At 39.2% G+C, this 18,421-nt stretch overlaps 2 protein-coding genes across 10 annotated transcripts in view; one reads left to right on the top strand and one right to left on the bottom strand.

Annotated features, from left to right (window-relative positions):
* Nucleotides 1–97, bottom strand: part of GLMN (glomulin, FKBP associated protein) — a 54,484-nt gene extending 54,387 nt beyond the window's left edge. For 2 of the 5 annotated variants that reach the window (XM_071217258.1, XM_058303173.1), the window contains exon 1: nucleotides 12–90. The gene's annotated coding sequence lies outside the window, so the exon portion shown is untranslated. Of the gene's footprint in view, nucleotides 1–11 lie in introns of all 5 variants that reach the window. The other 3 variants (XM_058303177.2, XM_058303174.2, XM_071217259.1) reach the window with 3 other exon arrangements.
* RPAP2 (RNA polymerase II associated protein 2) overlaps nucleotides 89–18,421 on the top strand; it is a 152,832-nt gene continuing 134,499 nt past the window's right edge. For 4 of the 5 annotated variants that reach the window (XR_009187140.2, XR_009187141.2, XM_004455576.5 and 1 more), the window contains exons 1-3: nucleotides 89–244; nucleotides 942–987; nucleotides 12,319–12,433. Coding sequence is in view for 3 of the 5 variants with exons in the window: in XM_004455576.5 (XP_004455633.2) it covers nucleotides 190–244; nucleotides 942–987; nucleotides 12,319–12,433 (216 nt within the window). In the remaining 2 variants the exon portion in view is untranslated. The remainder of the gene's footprint in view (nucleotides 245–941; nucleotides 988–12,318; nucleotides 12,434–18,421) is intronic. The other variant, XM_071217257.1, reaches the window with a different exon arrangement.

The raw sequence follows: 18,421 nt of genomic DNA, 5'->3' as shown, positions 1-18,421 counted from the left end.
CTTACACTCACCCGCCGGACTCCCCGCCGCTCCCTTCGGCTTCCTTTCGCCGACCTTCAGCCACGCAGGCGGCTCTTCGGGCCCCGCCCCGACCGGCTCCACCCCGCCAGCCCCGCGCTACGTGAGGGGAGGCGGAGCCTCGGGCATCGGCGCCGGGGCAAGTCTCCGACTTTCTGACGAGGCGTCGCCATGGCAGACTGGGGCCCCCGGGCCCGAGTTTCCCGCGCCTCCCGAAAGGCAGCAGGTAGGAACAAGGACCACGTCCCCTGGTTGTACCTTGAGAACGGGGCCCCGATTGAGATTCAGAGCGAGGGCGCGGGGCCACTCGGAAGGCTGCCCCAGGGGAGAGGGTCTCAGAAGCAGAGAGACGGATAGCTTCCCATACCCCCTTTCCACGAGTGTTCCGAGACTTTTCCCGTCGTGGGCTCTAGGCCCAGCCTTAGCGGGGCTGGGAGCCTGGCGCTGGGGTCGCCGGGCGGCTGGGCAGGTGGCCAGGCAGCGTCGGCAGGCCGTGCGCAGCCGGCCCCGGACCCCAGGCTGGCTGCCTTGCTGACGGGCTGCGGCTCTGGTGCTCGGATTTTCGGAACTGTCGGACCGCCCCGTCTTCTTCAGGGAGCGAACCTTTACGGAATGGGGAGAGGTTTTCCCAGAACTCTGATTTTCATGGTAGCCCAAGTAAGAAATCTGATACATGAGAAAATTCAATCCTCAAAGAGATACATTTTAACTAAGAAAAACTAGAGAGTAATTAATTTTAAAAGAAAAACACTGGATTGCTTTCCCATATCATTTTGATTTACAAACAGGATTGGAAAGGAAATGTGTGCAAAATAGAAAAGATAGTCTAGTGTGTTTGAGTTATTTGTGCAGAAATCTGTCCTATATCTAGTGTGTTTGTGCAGACTTGGCCTATTGTGTATTTTTTTTTTTTAAATATATAGGAACTAAACAGGGAAGTGCCTTGAAACAAGAAGATGCTTCTAGAAGGTATGAGAACTACTTGGACAACTGCTTTCATTTATCAATACATCTCAAATTAATTGAACCCTTTAAAAAAACTTCAAATGGTGGTACCTTAGAGAAAACTGTGAGAGGGAAGGTGCCTGGGAAACACTCTAAATTCTCCCATTGACTATTACATCCTTCTACTGCTGGCTTTAGGAAAACCAAATCAGAGACTTTTAGGCTGCTGGTTGATACACGTATCTATAGAAAGATGACTATGGGAATAAACATACCTAAATTAACCAGGTACTCCTTCTGTACCTCTACTGGTACACACTCCTTTTATAGCTGTACCAGGGACTCCCTGTCCAAATTTCTCTCATCACTCCAAGAAGCCTTTTTTGTTTTTGTCAAGTCTGGACGTTCATTAAAAAGTTGTCATGTATGGAAGCAGACTTGGCCCAGTGGTTAGGGCATCTGTCTACCACATGGGAGGTCCGCGGTTCAAACCCCGGGCCTCCTTGACCCATGTGGAGCTGGCCCATGTGCAGTGCTGATGCATGCAAGGAGTGCCGTGCCACGCAAGGAGTGCCCTGCCTCTCAGGGGTGTCCCCGCGCAGGGGAGCTCCACGCGCAAGGAGTGCGCCCCATAAGGAGAGCCGCCCTGTGGGAAAGAAAGTTCAGCCTGCCCAGGAATGGCGCTGCATGCACGGGAGAGCTGACATCAACACGATGATGCAACAAAAAGAAACACAGATTCCCCTGCCGCTGACAAACAACAGAAGTGGACAAAGAACATGCAGCAAATAGACACAAAGAACAGACAACTGGGGTGGAGGGGGGGAGAAGGGGAGAGAAAAAAGTGGTCATGTGTTGTGTCTTGGCTACTAAAAAGGCAAGGACTATCACCCGTAACAAAAGTTTTGTAGCTGAGTAGTAGTCTATGGTGGGGATTAAAATATTTACCTATGACTTCTCACTTTGTGAAGACTCATTAAATTGTATTGGCTTTTGGTCTTCATTTATTCATTTATTTAAGTGTTCATTCAAAAATTACTCATTTAGAAATGTGTTAGGCCCTGATGGTATGATGTTGAACAGAGTAAAAAGTTCCTATCTAGTGGATGAGAGAGATACCAATTAAATTATCACAGGTAAATAAACTTAAAAATTGTGATAAGTTCTATTAAAAAGAAAGACTGATGTTAGAATGAATGAAATATGGAAGTCCACCTTAGCTAGGGGTTGGCACTCACTTAGGTCCACTTACTAAGGTCTTTGATTTCTTTTAGCAATGTCTTGTAGTTTTCCGTGTATAATTTCTTTAAATTCTTGGTTAGATTTATTCCTAGATACTTGATTTTTTTTTTAGTGGCTATTATATATGGAACTTTTTCTTGATTTCTTCTTCAGATTTTTTATTATTAGTGTATAGAAACACTACTGATTTTTGCATGTTGATCTTGTACCCTACCACTTTGCTGAATTTATTAGCCAGTAGCTTTGTTGTGGATTTTTCAGGATTTTCTATTATAGAGAATCATGTCTTCTACAAATAAAATTTTACTCCTTTTCCAATCTGAATTGCCTAATTGCTCTAGCTAGAATTTCCAGTACCTTGTTAAATAACAGTGGTGACAGTGGACATCCTTTCTTGTTCCTGATTTTAGAGTTAGATGAGTATTTTTCATATATGCCTTGTCCTGGATTGTCTCAGATGCTTTTTCTGCATCAATTGAAATCATCATGTGGTTTTCCTTTGTTTTGTTAATGTGGTGTATGATGTTTATTGATTTGCTTATGTTGAGCCACCCTTGCATACCTGGATGAATCCCACTTGGATCATGGTGTATAATTCTTTCGATGTCCTGTTTGATTCTGTTTGCTGGTATCTTGTTGAAGATTTTTGCATCTATATTCATAAAGGACATTGGTCTATAATTTTCTTTTTTTGTATCATTATTTGGCTTTGGTTTGTGGTATCTTTTTTTTTTTTTTTAAGATTTATTTGTTTATTTCTACCCTCCTTCCCCCATTGTTTGCTCTTGCTGTGTCTGTTGGTTTTGTGCTCATCTTCTTATTTTAGGGAACTGAACCTGGGACCTCTCATGTGGTAGGCTGGAACTCAACTGCTTGAGCCACATCTGCTTCCCAATATATGGTGTCTTTGACTGGGTTTGGGATGATACTGACCTCATTGAATGAGTTAGGAAGTGGTCCCCCTTCTTCAACTTTTTGGAAGGGTTTGAGCAGGATAGCTGTTAATTCTTCTTGGAATGTTTGGTAAAATTCATTTGTAAAGCCATTTTGTCCTGAGCTTTTCTTCCTTGGGAGGTTTTTAATAACTGATACCATAACTTTATGTTATTAAGCTTTTGTGATCTATTTCTTCCTGAGTCACTGTAGGTAGTGTATGTGTCTAGGAATTTATTCACTTCATCTAGGAATTTGTTGGTATGCAGTAGTTCAAAGTGTCTTATAGTCCTTTTTATTTCTGTGGGGTTGAAAGTAATGTTCCCCCTCTCATTTTAATTATTTTAGTAATTTTAGTTATTTGTACCTTTTCTCTCTTTTTTTCTATCAGTCTCATCTCAGTGGACACACTAACAGTTAACCCTTGGCTTTCCATTCTCTAACTTCACTCTATTTTCTCGTAACCCATATTCAAGTTATTAATGCCATGAGATTACACAATGTATTTAGGTCATAGTAATGTGATCATACAGTATTTGTCCTTTTATGTCTGACATGCTCAGACATAATGTCCTCCAGGTTCATCCATGTTGTCATATGCTTTACGACTTCATTTCTTCTTACAGCTGCATGATATTCTTTCATGTGAATATGCAACAGTTTGTTTATCCATTCATCAGATGATGGACGCCTGAGTTATTTCCTCCTTTCGGCAATTGTGAATAATGCTGCTATGAACATCGGTGTGCAGATGTCTGTTTGTGTCACTGCTCTCAGTTCTTCTAGGTATATACCCAGTAGTGGTATTGTCAAAGCACATGGCAATTCTATATTCAATTTCTTTAGGAACTGCCAAACAGTCCTCCACAGTGACTGTACCATTCTGCGTTCCCAGCAGCAGTGAATAAATATTCCTGTTTCTCCACATCCTCTCCAACCCTTGTAGTTCTCTGTCATTTTAGTAGTGGCCATTCTAAAAGCAAATTCATGTGGGGTTTTTTTGCCACTTGTATTTCTTCTTTGGGCAAATGTCTATTCAAGGCATTTGCCCATTTCTTAATCGGGTCATTTGTGTCTTTATATATCAGGGATATTAAACCCTTATTGGACATGTGATTTCCAAATATTTCTCTCATTGAGTTGATTGCCTTTTCACCCTTTTGACAAAGTCCTTTGAGGTGCAAAAGCATTAAATTTTGAGGAGGTCCCATTTATCTTTTTTTCTTTTGTTACTTGTGCTTTGGGTGTAAGGTCCAAGAAACCACCACCTACCACAAGATCTTGAAGATGTTGCCATACATTTTCTTCTGTTGTTTTATGGTCTTGGCTTTTATATTTAGGTCTTGGATTCATTTTGACTTGATTCTTGTTTCTTGTACAGGGAGTGAGATAGGAATCTTCTTACCCCTCCTCCCCATGGCTCCCTCTGTTTGCAAGTTGGTTTTGCTCTTTGTTTGCTCTTTTTTTTTTTTTCCTCATTGTTTTTGCTTGTTGTCTGCTCATTGTTTGTTTTTCTTTAAGAGGCACTGGGAACCGAACCTGGGACCTTCCGTGTGGGAGGTGGGCACTCTACTGTTTGAGCCGCATCCATCTCCCTCTTTCAATCTTTTGGTTATGGATATTCAGTTCTCTCACCACCATTTGTTGAAGAGACTCTTTTGTCCCATTAATATGGCTTTAGTAGTTTTGTTGAAAGCCAGTTGGCTGTAGAGGTGAGGGTTTATTTCTGGACTCTCAATTCTATCCACTGATTGACGTGGATAAAATTGGTAAAATTCATTTGTAAAGCCATTTTGTCCTGAGCTTTTCTTCCTTGTTTTGACCACTGTAGCTTTGTAATATGTTTCAAGGTCAAACTGTGAAATTCCTGCCACAACACTCTCCGTTTTTAGAATGCTTTTGGCTATTCGTTTCCACTTTCCTGTCCAACTGAATTTGGTAACTGCCTTTTCTATTTTTGTAAAGTAGGCTGTGGAATTTTGATTGGTACTATATTGAATCTATAAATCAGTTTGGATAGGATTGAGATCTTCCTGATATTTAGTCTTCCAGTCCATGAACACGGAATGTCTTTCCATTTCTTTTAGCATTGTTTTGTAGTTTTCTGCTTATAGGTCCTGTACCTCCTTGGTTAAATTGATTCCTAGGTGTTTAAGTCTTTTTGTTGCTATTGTAAATTGAATTTTTTCCCTATTTCCTCCTCAGATTGTTCAGTATTAGTGTATAGAAGTGTTACTGATTTTTGTGTGTTGATCTTGTATCCTGCCACTTTGCTGAACTCATTTATTAGCTCCAATTAGCTTTGTTGTAGACATTTCAGAACTTTGTAAATATAGGATCATGTCATTTGCAAACAGTGAGAGTTTCACTTCTTTTCCTATTTGGATGCCGTTTATTTATTTATTTATTTATTTATTTTTTCTTGTCTAATTGCTCTAGTTAGATTTCTAGTACAATGTTAAATAACAGTGGTGACAGTGGGCATCCTTGTTTTGTTCTCAGTTATAGAGGGAAAACTTTCATCTTTCCTCATTGAGTGTGGTGTTGGCTGTGGGTTTTTCATATATGCCTTTTATCATATTGAGGAATTTTCCTATTCCTTTCCTTTGAAGTGTTTTTCAAGAAAGGATGCTGGATATTTTTGAATGCCTTTTCTGCATTGATCGAGATGATCATGTGGATTTTTTCCATCAATTTGTTATGGTGGTGTATTACGTTAATTGATTTTCTGAAGTTGAACCAGGCTTGCATACTAGGAATAAGTCCCACTTGGTCATGGCGTATAAATCTTTTGATATACTGTTGGATTTTATTTCCAAATATTTTATTAAGAATTTTTGCATCTATGTTCATTAGAAAGAGTGGTCTATACTTTTCTTTTCTTGTAGCATCTTTATATGGCTTTGGCATTGAGATGATATAGGTTTCATAAACTGTATTGAACAATTTCCTCTCCTCTTTGATTTTTTGGAAGAGTTTAAATGGGATTGATGTTAATTCCTTTTGAAATGCTGGGAAGAATTCACCTGTGAAGCCATCTGATCCTGGACTTTTTTGGTTGGGATATTTTTTTTTTATCTGGTTGCATCATCCTTTTTTTGGTACATGTTGCTCTGCTGCATGGGGGTTCTGTGACACCCCCCCCCCTTTCTTTTCTTTTTTTTCTTTTTTTTTTTTTTACCAGGAGGTCCTGTAGATCAAACCCAGGTCTTAAATATGGTAAACAGAGGCTCAATTGCTTGAGCCACAGCCGCTTCCCTTGTTGGGAGATTTTTGATGACGATTCAATGTCTTTAAATGTGATTGATTTGTAAAGGTCTTGTATCTCTTGTAGTGTCAGTCTAGGTTGTGCATTTCTAGGAATTTGTCCGTTTCATCTAGGTTATCTAGTTTGTTGGCATACAGTTTCTCATAATACTCTCTTAGGCTCCTTTTTATTTCTTTGGGATCAGTAGTAACTTCCCCTCCTTTCATTTCTGGTTTTATTTATTTGTATCTTCTCTCTTTGTTTTTCTTTGTTATTCTGTAATAACTGTCAATTTTATTGATCTTCCCAAATAATCAGCTTTTGGTTTTTAAATTTTTCTCTATTGTTTTTTCTTCTATTTCATTTATATCAGCTCTTAATTATTTCTTTCCTCCTGCTTGCTTTGGGAATATTTTGCTGTTCTTTTTCTAGTTTCTTCAGTTCAGTTAGGTCTTCGATTTTAGCTCTCTCCTTTTTCAATATAGGTATGTAGAGCTATAAATTTCCCTCTCAATACTGCCTTTGCTATATCCCATATGTTTTGATAAGTTGTGATTTTAATATTTTAATGTGTTAACTCAGAGTTTAGTTCCTGTGCTTTCTGTTCTTTCCCCCTTCCGCCCCCCGAGATGGCTCCCTTGTCTCTTTGCTCATTTTCTGCTCATTGTCTGCTTGTTGTTTTTTGCTTGTTGTCTGTTTATTTTTTCTTCAGGAGGCACTGGGAACCGAACCAGGATCTCCCATGTGGGAGATGGGCTCTCAACTGCTTGAGCCACATCTGCTAGTCCTGTGTATTCTTTTAAGTTTGTATCAGCTACTGGTATGACAGAGATTTCTTTGAATGTGAGTACCTACAAGAAGAAATCAAATGAAAAAAGCACTTTTCATAGTCTCTGCAAATCTGTTGGCTGGTGCTCTACTTCAGAGCTTAGCTCTCCTACCACTGAACCTGATGAACAGCTTGAGGCAAAGGTGAAGATTCTTCTCTGGTCTTTTCTGAACATGTGTGTTATCCTGGGCATGTGCTTGTGGCCTTAAGAATTCCCCACTTTCAGGGATCCAAATGTTCCCTCTTACTATAAATTAGTCTTTCCTCTGTCTATTTTTTATGTTTTAGGGCATATAATCCTTTTCCCCAGGCCACTGCAATTTGATTGTTTCTTATGATCATTCCTTAACTGGTTTAGCTGTCTACAAGCCACTTCTGTGTGCAGGACAAGTTCTGGAATGTCAAGCCAGAGATGAGTTTCCTGATTTAGTACTTCAGGCTACCACCAGATAGACTGTCACATAAATACATGCATATAGGGGTTACTTTGCTCCCTCTAGAACCAGGACCAGGGATCTACACTGAGAGTGCAGGCTAGCTCCTCCCTGGACCGGGCAGTGGATAGCAAGGACACCGTGAACTTTTCCTACTATTAAGTCACCTTTTTCTTGATTCATTCCTTACCCAGTTACTGCAGTGTTTTAACTGTTTACAGAGCTCTGAGGAAGAGGGCTCTGCCGGTTTTTGCTAATTTTAAAGAGTCTGGAGAACAGAACCCTGGATCAATCATGCCACCATCTTGTTTTACTGGAAGTCATGAATATGATTTTCTTTACTGAATAATGAAATGATCAATATTAGTAAGATCTACAAATGTTGGCACAATTCAAGTGAACCAATATTTTCCAAATAACCAATACATAATGATACAAGTCATGCATTGGTATAATATCCATCCAGGTATAGGACACACCAGTAGATTTTAAGGTAACAATCCAAAAAGTTCATTGATATGGTTTCACATCCACATTGAAGTTAACTCTCAAGAAACTGTTCTTGTAGTGTTGTGGTGTAGGATGACAGGAGAATATTCACACTTATATAAAGGCTATTTAACTGTCTCTCTCTTTCCTACTACATATCTGTGTGAGACCAGATTTTCTTATTACATTTCAACTGAAATAATGGATCACTAAAGATTAAGTGCAGAGGTAGAAATAAGAGTTTAGCTGAACTTTATTATGCCAGATATTAAAGAAGTTTTCAAAAATATAAAACAATTCTACTCTTCTCACTGAATTTAATGTTTTGGAAAATAGTTAATTTTCTTAAAAAAATATGCTATTACTATGTGGTGGGTTTGTTGATACTATAATTAGTACTTTTTAAAAACTTCTCCGTTTTTATCCTAATGTGATAATATTGATAGAGTGTACTTAAACAAAAACCATTTGGTATCCTCAACAATTTTTAGAATATAAAGAAGTCCTGAGGGAAACGGACTTTGGCCCAGTGGTTAGGGCGTCCGTCTACCATATGGGAGGTCCGCGGTTCAAACCCCGGGCCTCCTTGACCCGTGTGGAGCTGGCCATGCGCAGTGCTGATGCGCGCAAGGAGTGCCTTGCCACGCAAGGGTGTCCCCCGCGTGGGGGAGCCCCACGCGCAAGGAGTGCGCCCGTGAGGAGAGCCGCCCAGCATGAAAAGAAAGTGCAGCCTGCCCAGGAATGGCGCCGCCCACACTTCCAGTGCCGCTGACGACAACAGAAGCGGACAAAGAAACAAGACAACAAGACTCAGCAAATAGACACCAAGAACAGACAACCGGGGAGGGGGGGAAATTAAATAAATAAATAAATCTTTTAAAAAAAAAAAAAGAAGTCCTGAGACTAAAAGAGTTGAGAACCACTTCTGTTCACCACAGTATCTGTCTTCACTTCAGATAGAGGGCTGCAGTGAGATGGCTTTGTCTAAAGAAACAGATCTAGGTATCTGTCAGCTAAGAGGAGTGTGGCTGTTACTGCAACTTGAGGCACTTAACAGCATAAGTGAGGGAGGGAGGGAGTAGATGGAAAGAATAATATAACAAATGTGGCAAGATGTTAAAGTTGGTGAATCTGGGTATCTGGGTATGGGGTATATTAGAGTTCTGCATATTGGTTTTATATTATTTTTGCAATTGTCCTCTAAGATTACAATTATTTCAAAGTTAAAAGTTAAAAGCAGGGAAGCAGACTCGGCCCAATGGATAGGGCGTCTGCCTACCACATGGGAGGTCCGCAGTTCAAACCCCGGGCCTCCTTGACCTGTTTGGAGCTGGCCCATATGCAGTGCTGTTGCTCAAGGAGTGCTGTGCCATGCAGGGGTGTCCCCGGCGTAGGGGAGCCCCATGCGCAAGGAGTGCACCCTGTAAGGAGAACCGCCCAGCGTGAAAGAAAGTGCAGCCTGCCCAAGAATGGCACCACACACACGGAGAGCTGACACAACAAGATGATGCAACAAAAAGAAACACAGATTCCCCGTGCCACTGATAAGGATAGAAGCAGTCACAGAAGAACACACAGCGAGTGGACACAGAGAGCAGACAACTCGGGGGGGGGGGGGGGAATAAATAAATAAAGTAAAAAATAAATAAATTTTTAAAAAATGTTAAAAGAAAACAAACATATTACTCCAGGCAGCGACTTGGAGTCTTAGAAGTCCATGAAGATAGGGAGAAAAGGTGAATACATTATAGGTCTATATATGAGAGCCAAGACAATGTCCAGTATATCTGCAAAGGTAGACAAGTAGAAACCAGGTCAGGAAAGTATTAATAGCAGTTAAGTTACCAAGAAGGTGGATATCTTTGGTCCCTAAGGCAGTGGTTCTCAATCCTGTGGCACACTAAAATTATCCGGGGACTTTAAAGAAAATACCAATGGCCAGGCCTAATCCGCAGAGAGTCTTATTTAGTTTGCCTGTAATAGGACCCAGATATAACATTTTTAAAAAATATCTTCTCAGACAATCCTAATGTACAGCTGGAATTGAGAACCAATGTCCTAGGAGCTAAAATTTGATCAAATAGTCCCTGCTTTTATGTTCCATGATGTATGGGGACCAACAAAGGGGAACAGAGTTTTACTGGTCCAGGATAAAGACCAGCTCTTCCTAAGAAGATTTTATTTTTCTAAACCACAAACTTACATTAATGTAGTTATTTAACAATATAACCAAAGTAGGTAAATACTTGTGAATGTGACTGTACCCTGTAAAACTGGACCAACATTTGCTTACCACTCCACCCCCCTGCCCGCCTGATACCAGATCCACCAATTTTAAATTTTTACCACATTTGCAGTATCGTTCTAGCTATCCATCCACCTGTCTGTCTTTCTTTCTATCCATTTATCAGTCCATTTTCTGAACACTTGAATGTAGGTTAGATACATCATGCTCCTTGAACATTTAATACTGCCTGCGTATTTCCTAAGAACAAGGATATTTACTTATATAATCACCATAAGTACAGTTATCAAGTTCAAGTAATTTAACATTGATATAAAGTTTAGAGTCTATATTCCAGTTTTTTCATATGTCCCAATAATGTCCTTTTGAGCCTTTTCTCCTTTCTTGCTAGATCCCATCCAGGGTCATGTATACATTTAATTGTTATTGTCTCTTTAGCCGCTCTTTCCTTCTTCTTCTTCTTTTTTTTTTAACTGTGGGAACATATATATAACATAAAATTTCCCATCTCAGTCACCTTCAAGCATAGCATTCAGTGGGATTAATCACATTCACAACATTGCAGTGTCCTCACTGCCTTGTATTACTAAAACTTTCCCATCTCCCACACAGAAACCTTATACCCATTATGCATTAATTCCCCATTTTCTGTGCCCTCTCTTGCCTTACTCTTGGCAGCCTGTACTATTAATTTCTGTCTCTATGAGTTTACATGCTCTCCAGTATTTTCTGTGTAGTTTACCATGGCGCTTACGTTTAACATCATAAACCTGTAACAGTCTTGTTTACTTTGTTAACAACTTAACTACGATAGTATACATAGACTATGCTCCTATACCCCTCTACCCTTCCTGCCTTTATGCAGTTCTTGTTACAGACTACATACTTTACAAGTCCAAAACCACTGATTTCTTTTTACATTTTATGTTTTACGTTTTAGGTTCTGTAGGAAGTAAGAAGTTCAGTTACAAATCAAAAATATAATATTTTTGGCATTTATATTTACCTATGTCATTACCCTCACTAGAAATCTTTATTCATGTGGCTTCAATCTATTATCTATTTTCCTTTTATTTCCATCTGTAGGACTCTAGTTTTTCTTGTAGGGCTACCAATCTAGTGACGACAAACTCCCCCAGCTTTTGTTTATCTTGGAATGTCTTAATATCACCCTCATTTTTGAAAGACAGTTTTGCCAGATAGAGAATTCTTGATGGGCAATTTTTTGCTTTCAGCATTTTAAATATGTCTTCCCACTGCCTTCTTGTGTCCATGGTTTCTGAAGAGAAATCAGCACTTAATCTTATTGAGATACTTTGTATGTGACACATTGTTTCTCTCGCTGTTTATTTTTGACATTTGAGAGTTTGATTATGGCATGGATCTATTTGGGTTTATCCTGATTGGAGTTCGTTGAACATCTTGTGTGTGTATATTCATGACTTTGGTTAAGTTTGGGAAGTTTTCAGCCACTATTTCTTTGAGTAGTCTTTCTACCTCTTTCTCCCTTTCTTCCCCTGGGACTTCCATAATTCATTTATTAGATGGTTCCTCAGGCTCTGTTTGCTTTTTTTCATTCTTCCTTCATTCTCTTTCTGAACCTCTCAGACTGGATCACCATTTGAGAACTGGCACTATGAAATTTTTATTTTCAAGACTAGACCAACCAAGTCATCTTTTACTCTCTAATCTATTCTGGTTTCTGGCACCAAGTCAAAGGAAGAACCTCCCTTTTTGGTCCACATATGAGTGACAGAGAAAATAAAAACCTTAAGTAGCAAAAAGATTTCACCTCTTTTTTAAATTGTTATTTTCTTAATAACAGCTTAAAAATATAAATTTAAGTGGCAAAACAGTGAGTTACATTAGTGTTGTATTTTAAAAGGTAGAGAATAGGCCATGATAAAGCAGAATAACTTTCTCATTATTATTTTAGGAAAGCAGAACTAGAAGCAGCTGTGAGAAGGAAGATTGAGTTTGAGAGAAAAGCTCTACATATTGTGGAACAGCTTTTAGAAGAGAATGTTACAGAAGAATTCCTAATGGAGTGTGTATGTATTATTTTGGCAAATTATCACTTTTTAGCTAAAGGTATTTAAATCTGTGCGATTTGAAACTTCCTTACCTTGAAATCTTTGTTCTTAGTCACTAAATGCAAATAACATGCTATATAGTTTGGACATTTCAAAATAATCAGTTATTATGTATTCCCTACTGTTTAATGACTCGAAAATGCATTCATGAAAAATAACGTGCCTATTTTACCATTGAGTTGTAGTTCTTTTAACTCGTCTGTTGACTTTCCTTGAATTTCCTCACTTTCAACTAGTGAGTGCAATGCTGGTTTTCCATATTCTATATTATATTAGTTTCCTGAGGTTCCTGTAAAAAATTACCATACTTCATGGTTTAAAATAACAGAAATTTATTTCACAGTTTTGGAGACTAGAAGTCTGACCCCTGGCAGGGGCCTGCTCCTGCCAGGGGCTTTATGGGGAAATTTGTTCCTTGCCTCTTCCAGCTTTTGGAGGCTGTTCCAGTGTTCCTGGACTTGTGATAGCTTCTTTCCAGTCTCTTCATCTATCTTCACATACCTTTTTCTCTGTTCTTCCTCCTCCTCTGGAATCTCTTATCAATAAATTTGTCCTTGTCCTTCCATCATCTCATGTCAGCTCTCTTTGTGTGCAGTGCCATTCCTGGGCAGGCTGCACTTTCTTTCGCACTGGGCGGCTCTCCTTATGGGGTGCACTCCTTGCACGTGGGGCTCTCCTACGCGGAGACACCCCTCTGTGGCATGGCACTCCTTGCGCTCATCAGCACTGCACTTGGGCCAGCTCCACAGGGGTCAAGGAGGCCCAGGGTTTGAACTGTGGCCCTCCCATGTGGTAGATGGATGTCCTAACCACTGGGCCAAGTCTGCTTCCCTCACCTGTTAACCTTTTAAGCCAATATCTAAGAAAATTTTACAATTCATTTAAAAGTTGACACCATGCGTTCCTATAACCTTAACCAGTTTACCAAATAGTCAGAGGAAAAGTTGCTTCAAAACTGTTCGGTCTTAAATATGTTACTGTAATTAACAGCGATTCAGTCTTATCCCCCTCCTTTATACATCTTGATTGTGACATGCAAAATGGAATTCTGCTTTGAAAATTGGCTAATTGTAATGCATATTTCTGCGAAGTTCCATAATCTCAAAAGCAAACAGGAGAATTAAACATTATAGCGCTAATTCAGATAGCATATACTTGAGGGGGAAAAAAAAATTTTTCGCAGTGGTGAATGAGGAGAGAAAAAGGAGAGATTAAGGTACTTCACTTCTCAGCCCACCAATATTCAGATGATTTAACAGCATTCAAATGTTACTAGCTTCTGTGTATGACTAGATATGTTTTCAAGGTGGAAAAGAAGTCATTAGGAGAGACTATCAGTTACCATCAACTCTATTTTTTTAAATCAATTTTATTGATACATATTAATTAAGGATACAGTTCATCCAAAGTGTGCAATCAATGGTATTGGTATAATCACATAGTTGTGCATTCGTCACTTCAATCATGATTAGAGCATTTTCATTATTTCAATAATAATTAAAAAAAAAAAAAAAGACAAAGAAGAAAATTCTTCATCTCTCAGTCTCTGTTTCCCCTCCTGTATATCTAGCTGCTATTTCTGGCTGTTCTTGCACATTTATTTATTTATTAAGCAGTTTTATTGAGATATATTCACATACCATACCATCTATCTAAAGTGTATAATCAATAGTTTTTAATATAACCACAATGTTGTGCATTCATCATCACAAAAAATTCTGAAATTACTTCATTACTCCAAAAAGAAAAACTCCACACCCCTTCTGTAGCCCTACATAACCACTAATCAAATTTCATCTTTATAAATTGATTTATATTTACATTTTATATAAATGGAATCTTACAATATGTTACACACTATATTTAGTTCATAGTAATCCAGTCATACAGTATTTGTCCTTTTGTGCCTGGCTTGCTTCACTCAGCATAATATCTTCTAGGTTCATTAATGTTGTTACCTGCTTTACAACTTTATTTTTTCTTACAGTTGCATAATATTGCATCATATGAATACACCACAGTTTGTTTATCCATTTATCAGTTGATAGACACCTGGGTTGTTTCAAGCTTTTGGCAATCATGAATAATGCCTCTATGAATATAGGTGTGTAAATGTCTATTTGTGTCAATGCTCTCAGTTCTTCTGGGTATATATTGCAGTGTCACATGGTAAATCTATATTCAACTTCTTTAGAAACTGCCAAAGCAGTCCTCCACAGTGACTGTACCATTCTGCATTCCCACCAACAGTGAATAAGTGTTCCCATCTCTCCACATTCTTTCCAACACTTGTAGTTCTCTCTCTTTTTTATAGTTGCCATTCTTATAGGTGTGAAATGATATCTCATTGTAGTTTTTATTTGCATTTCCCTAACCATTAGTGATTTTGAATATTTTTTCATGTGTTTTCTTGCCTTTTGTATTTCTTCTTTGGACAAATGTCTGTTTAAGCCTATATTAGTCAGCCAAAGGTGTCTGATGCAAAATACCAGAAATCTGTTGGTTTTTATAAAGGGTATTTATTTGGGGTAGAAGCCCACAGTTACCAAGCCTTAAAGCCTAAGTTACTTCCCTCACCAAAGTCTTTTACCACCTATTGGAGCAAGATGGCTGCCGACATCTGCCAGGGTTCAGGCTTCCAGGGTTCCTCTCTTCCCAGGGCTTGCTTCTCTCCTCATGAACAAGCTCCTTTTTGTGCTTATTTCCCAGGGCTCCAGCTGAAGACTCCAACCTCCCTTCTCTGCAGTGCAGTTTCTCTGTGAGTCCCTGCCCACCAAGGGGGCGGGGATACAACATCCTACTGACTGTGGCCCAGTCAAAACCTTAATCACTGTTTAATCACATAAAAGTAAAACCTCTGAATCCAATATACTCTAATATGCCCAGAGGAAAAGACCAGTTTACAAACATAATCCAATATTTCTTTTTGGAATTCATCAATAACATCAAATTGCTACAAAGCATTTTGCCCATTTTTAAACTGAATTGCTTGTCTTTTATTGTTGTGTTGTAACATCTCTTTATGTATCATGGATAGTAAACCCTTATTGGACTTGTGATTTCCAAATATTTTCTCCCATTGAGTTGGCTGCCTTGTCATCCTTTTCACAAGTCCTGTGAGGTGCAAAAGTGTTTAATTTTGAGGAGGTCCCATTTATCTATTTTTTCTTTTGTTGCTCATGCTTTGGGTGTAAGATTTTAAAACTACCACCTACCATAAGATCTTGAAAATGCTTCCCTACATTTTCTTCTAGTAGTTTTATTGTCCTCGCTTTTATATTTAGGTCTTTGATCATTTTGCATTGATTATTGCAGTGATATAGAGGTCCTCTTTCATTCTTCTGACTAAAGATAACCATTCTCCTAGCACCATTTGTTGAAAAGACTTGTTTTTGTTCCACTAACATGGACTTGTAGGTTTGTCAAAAAACAGCTATCCATATAGGTGAGGGTTTATTTCTGGACTCTCAATTGCATTCCACTGATAGATGTGTGTATCTTTATTCTAGTCCCAGCTGTTTAACGACTGTAGCTTTGTAAGTTTTAAGGCCAGGCCGTGGAATTCTTCTAACATTACTTTTCTTTTTTAGAATACTTTTGGCTATTGGGGTGCACTTTCCCTTCCAAATGACTTTGGTAATTGACTCTTCTTTTTCTGTAAAGTAGGCTTTGGAATTTTGATTGGTATTGCATTGAATCTATAAATCAGTTTGGGTAAGATTGACAGCTTCACGATATTTAGTCTTCCAATCCATAAACACAGAATGTGTTTCCATTTGTTTAGGTCTTTGTTGATTTCTTTTAGCATTGTTTAGTAGTTTTATGTATATAGGTCATGTTCTTCTTTGGTATTTGAGTCTTTTTGTTGCTATTATAAATGGAATTTTTTCCCTGATTTCCACCTCAGATTGTTCAGTTCTACTGTACAAAAACATTGAATTTTTCATGTTGATCTTGTATCCTGCCACTTTACTGAACTCATTTATTAGCTCAAATAACTTTGTTGTAGACATTTTAGAATTTTCTGAATATAGGATCATGTCATCTGCAAATAGTGAAAGTTTTACTTCTCTTTTCCTATTTGGATGCCTTTAATTTTTTTTTTCTTGTCTAATTGCTCTAGGTAGAACTTATAGTACAATGTTGAATAGCAGTGGTGACAGTAGGCATCCTTGTCTTGTTCCCAATCTTAGAGGGAAACTTTTCAGCCTTTCCCATTGAATATGATGTTGGCTATGGGTTTTTCATATATTCCTTTTATCAAATTGGGGGTTTTTCCTTGTATTCCTTTCTTTTGAAGTGTGTGTATCAAGAAAGAATGCTGGGTTTTGTCTGATGCCTTTTCTGCATTGATGGAGAGACTATGTCCTTTGTTTTTCCTTCAGTTTGTTATTGGTGGTGTGTTAAGTTGATGGATTTTCTTTATTTGAACCAGCCTTGCACACCAAGAATAAATCCCATTTGGTTGTGATGTATATATAAATACATAAGTCTTTTGATATGCTATTGTTCTCTGTGTTCATTCGCTGTGTCTGCTCATCTTCACTTTAGGTGGCACTGGAAACCAATTGTGGGACCTTCCAGAGTGGGAGAGAGGCGCTCATTCTCTTGTGCCACCTCAGCTCCCTGGTCTGCTATGTCTCTTATTGTCTCTCCTGTGTCTCTTTTTGTTGTGTCATCTTGCTGTGCCAGCTCGCCATGCTGGCCAGCTTGCCTTCACCAGGAGGTCCCAGGAACCAACCCCTTGGTTTCTAGAAGTTTCTGGACCTCCCATATGATAGATGGGAACCTAATTACTTCAGCCACATCTGCTTCCCTGATCAATGTCTTCTTGATGTCATTTATCTCTTTAGCAATATTGTCTTCCAACTCATTAATTTGATTTGGGAAGTTCGTATGCATCTTGCTAATTAGTTCTTTCCAAACCTGCATCTCTTCTGGGGCTTTGATATATTCCTTTTCTTGGGATACATCTTCCATTTTTTTAGTATGGCTCGTAAAGTTTTGCCGACATCCAGGCATCTGATTAGGATGGTAGTTTACTCAGATGCTCAATTTCTTTCTCTTTCATAGGGATTTAGTGGCAGGAGGCAGTGTGTTACTGTTGCACTTTGATTCTTGGTTCTGTCTGGATTTTTAGGATTGTCCTGGTTTGTTGCTCAAAACTGGGCTCTGGACCTAGTAATGAGTTGCAGACCCTCTTCCTAGGGCCTTGGGGAGGGAGGCTATAAAGGCTGAAAAAGCATCTCATGCTTATTTTTCATTTCTTTGTATGCACTTCCCTGGTCTGCCAGCAATTGGCACTCTTTGGCAGCCCTCTCATTTCAGTGCCTGCTGGGACTATGTTTGCCGTAGCACAGACCAGACCAGTGTGGTCAAGGTTCCTGCCTGGAGACTAAGAGCCTTGTAATTCAAACTTTCTCAGAGACAGTTCTTTAGTCTTCTCTGGCAGTCCCTTCCCTTTTCCCAGGTATGAAATAATTCCACTTCCTTCTGTGTCCTCAGCAGTCAGTCCTGGTCAGTAGAGGAGATTATGAAGATCAGATCTCTTTATTCCTGGATCTTTTCGTCCCTTCCTGGCTCCCAAGTCAAACAGCGGTACGACCCCACCCAGTTTGGAAGAGCTGGTGGGATACAGCAGTCCAAATTTGTAGGTCAAAAGCTGAGTCATTCTTAGGCTATGTCCTCCTCTCTCCCTTTCCTTGGGGTGGTAGATCCCTAGAGCTCCTTTTGTCTGTATGTGGCTCAGATTTCTGAAAATTCTTAAGTGCTTTTAGTATGGGGGAGGGTGTTGGCAGTAGCAGCAGCTCTTGGTTTTATTCTTACAATTCCCCTCCTTTGTCCCTCTCTCTTCTGGGTGGTGTTCAGCCTTAATCTGGTTTCCTAAACCCTAGAAGATCTTTGTCCAGGCCATTTCAGCCTGTCCTCTAGCTATTTTTCTGGTAA

The sequence above is a fragment of the Dasypus novemcinctus genome, chromosome 9 (assembly GCF_030445035.2).
Source record: "Dasypus novemcinctus isolate mDasNov1 chromosome 9, mDasNov1.1.hap2, whole genome shotgun sequence".
In the NCBI taxonomy this organism is placed as follows: domain Eukaryota; kingdom Metazoa; phylum Chordata; class Mammalia; order Cingulata; family Dasypodidae; genus Dasypus; species Dasypus novemcinctus.
The sequence above is the reverse complement of the archived record's forward strand: the minus strand, read 5'-3'. Positions and strand labels throughout refer to the sequence as shown.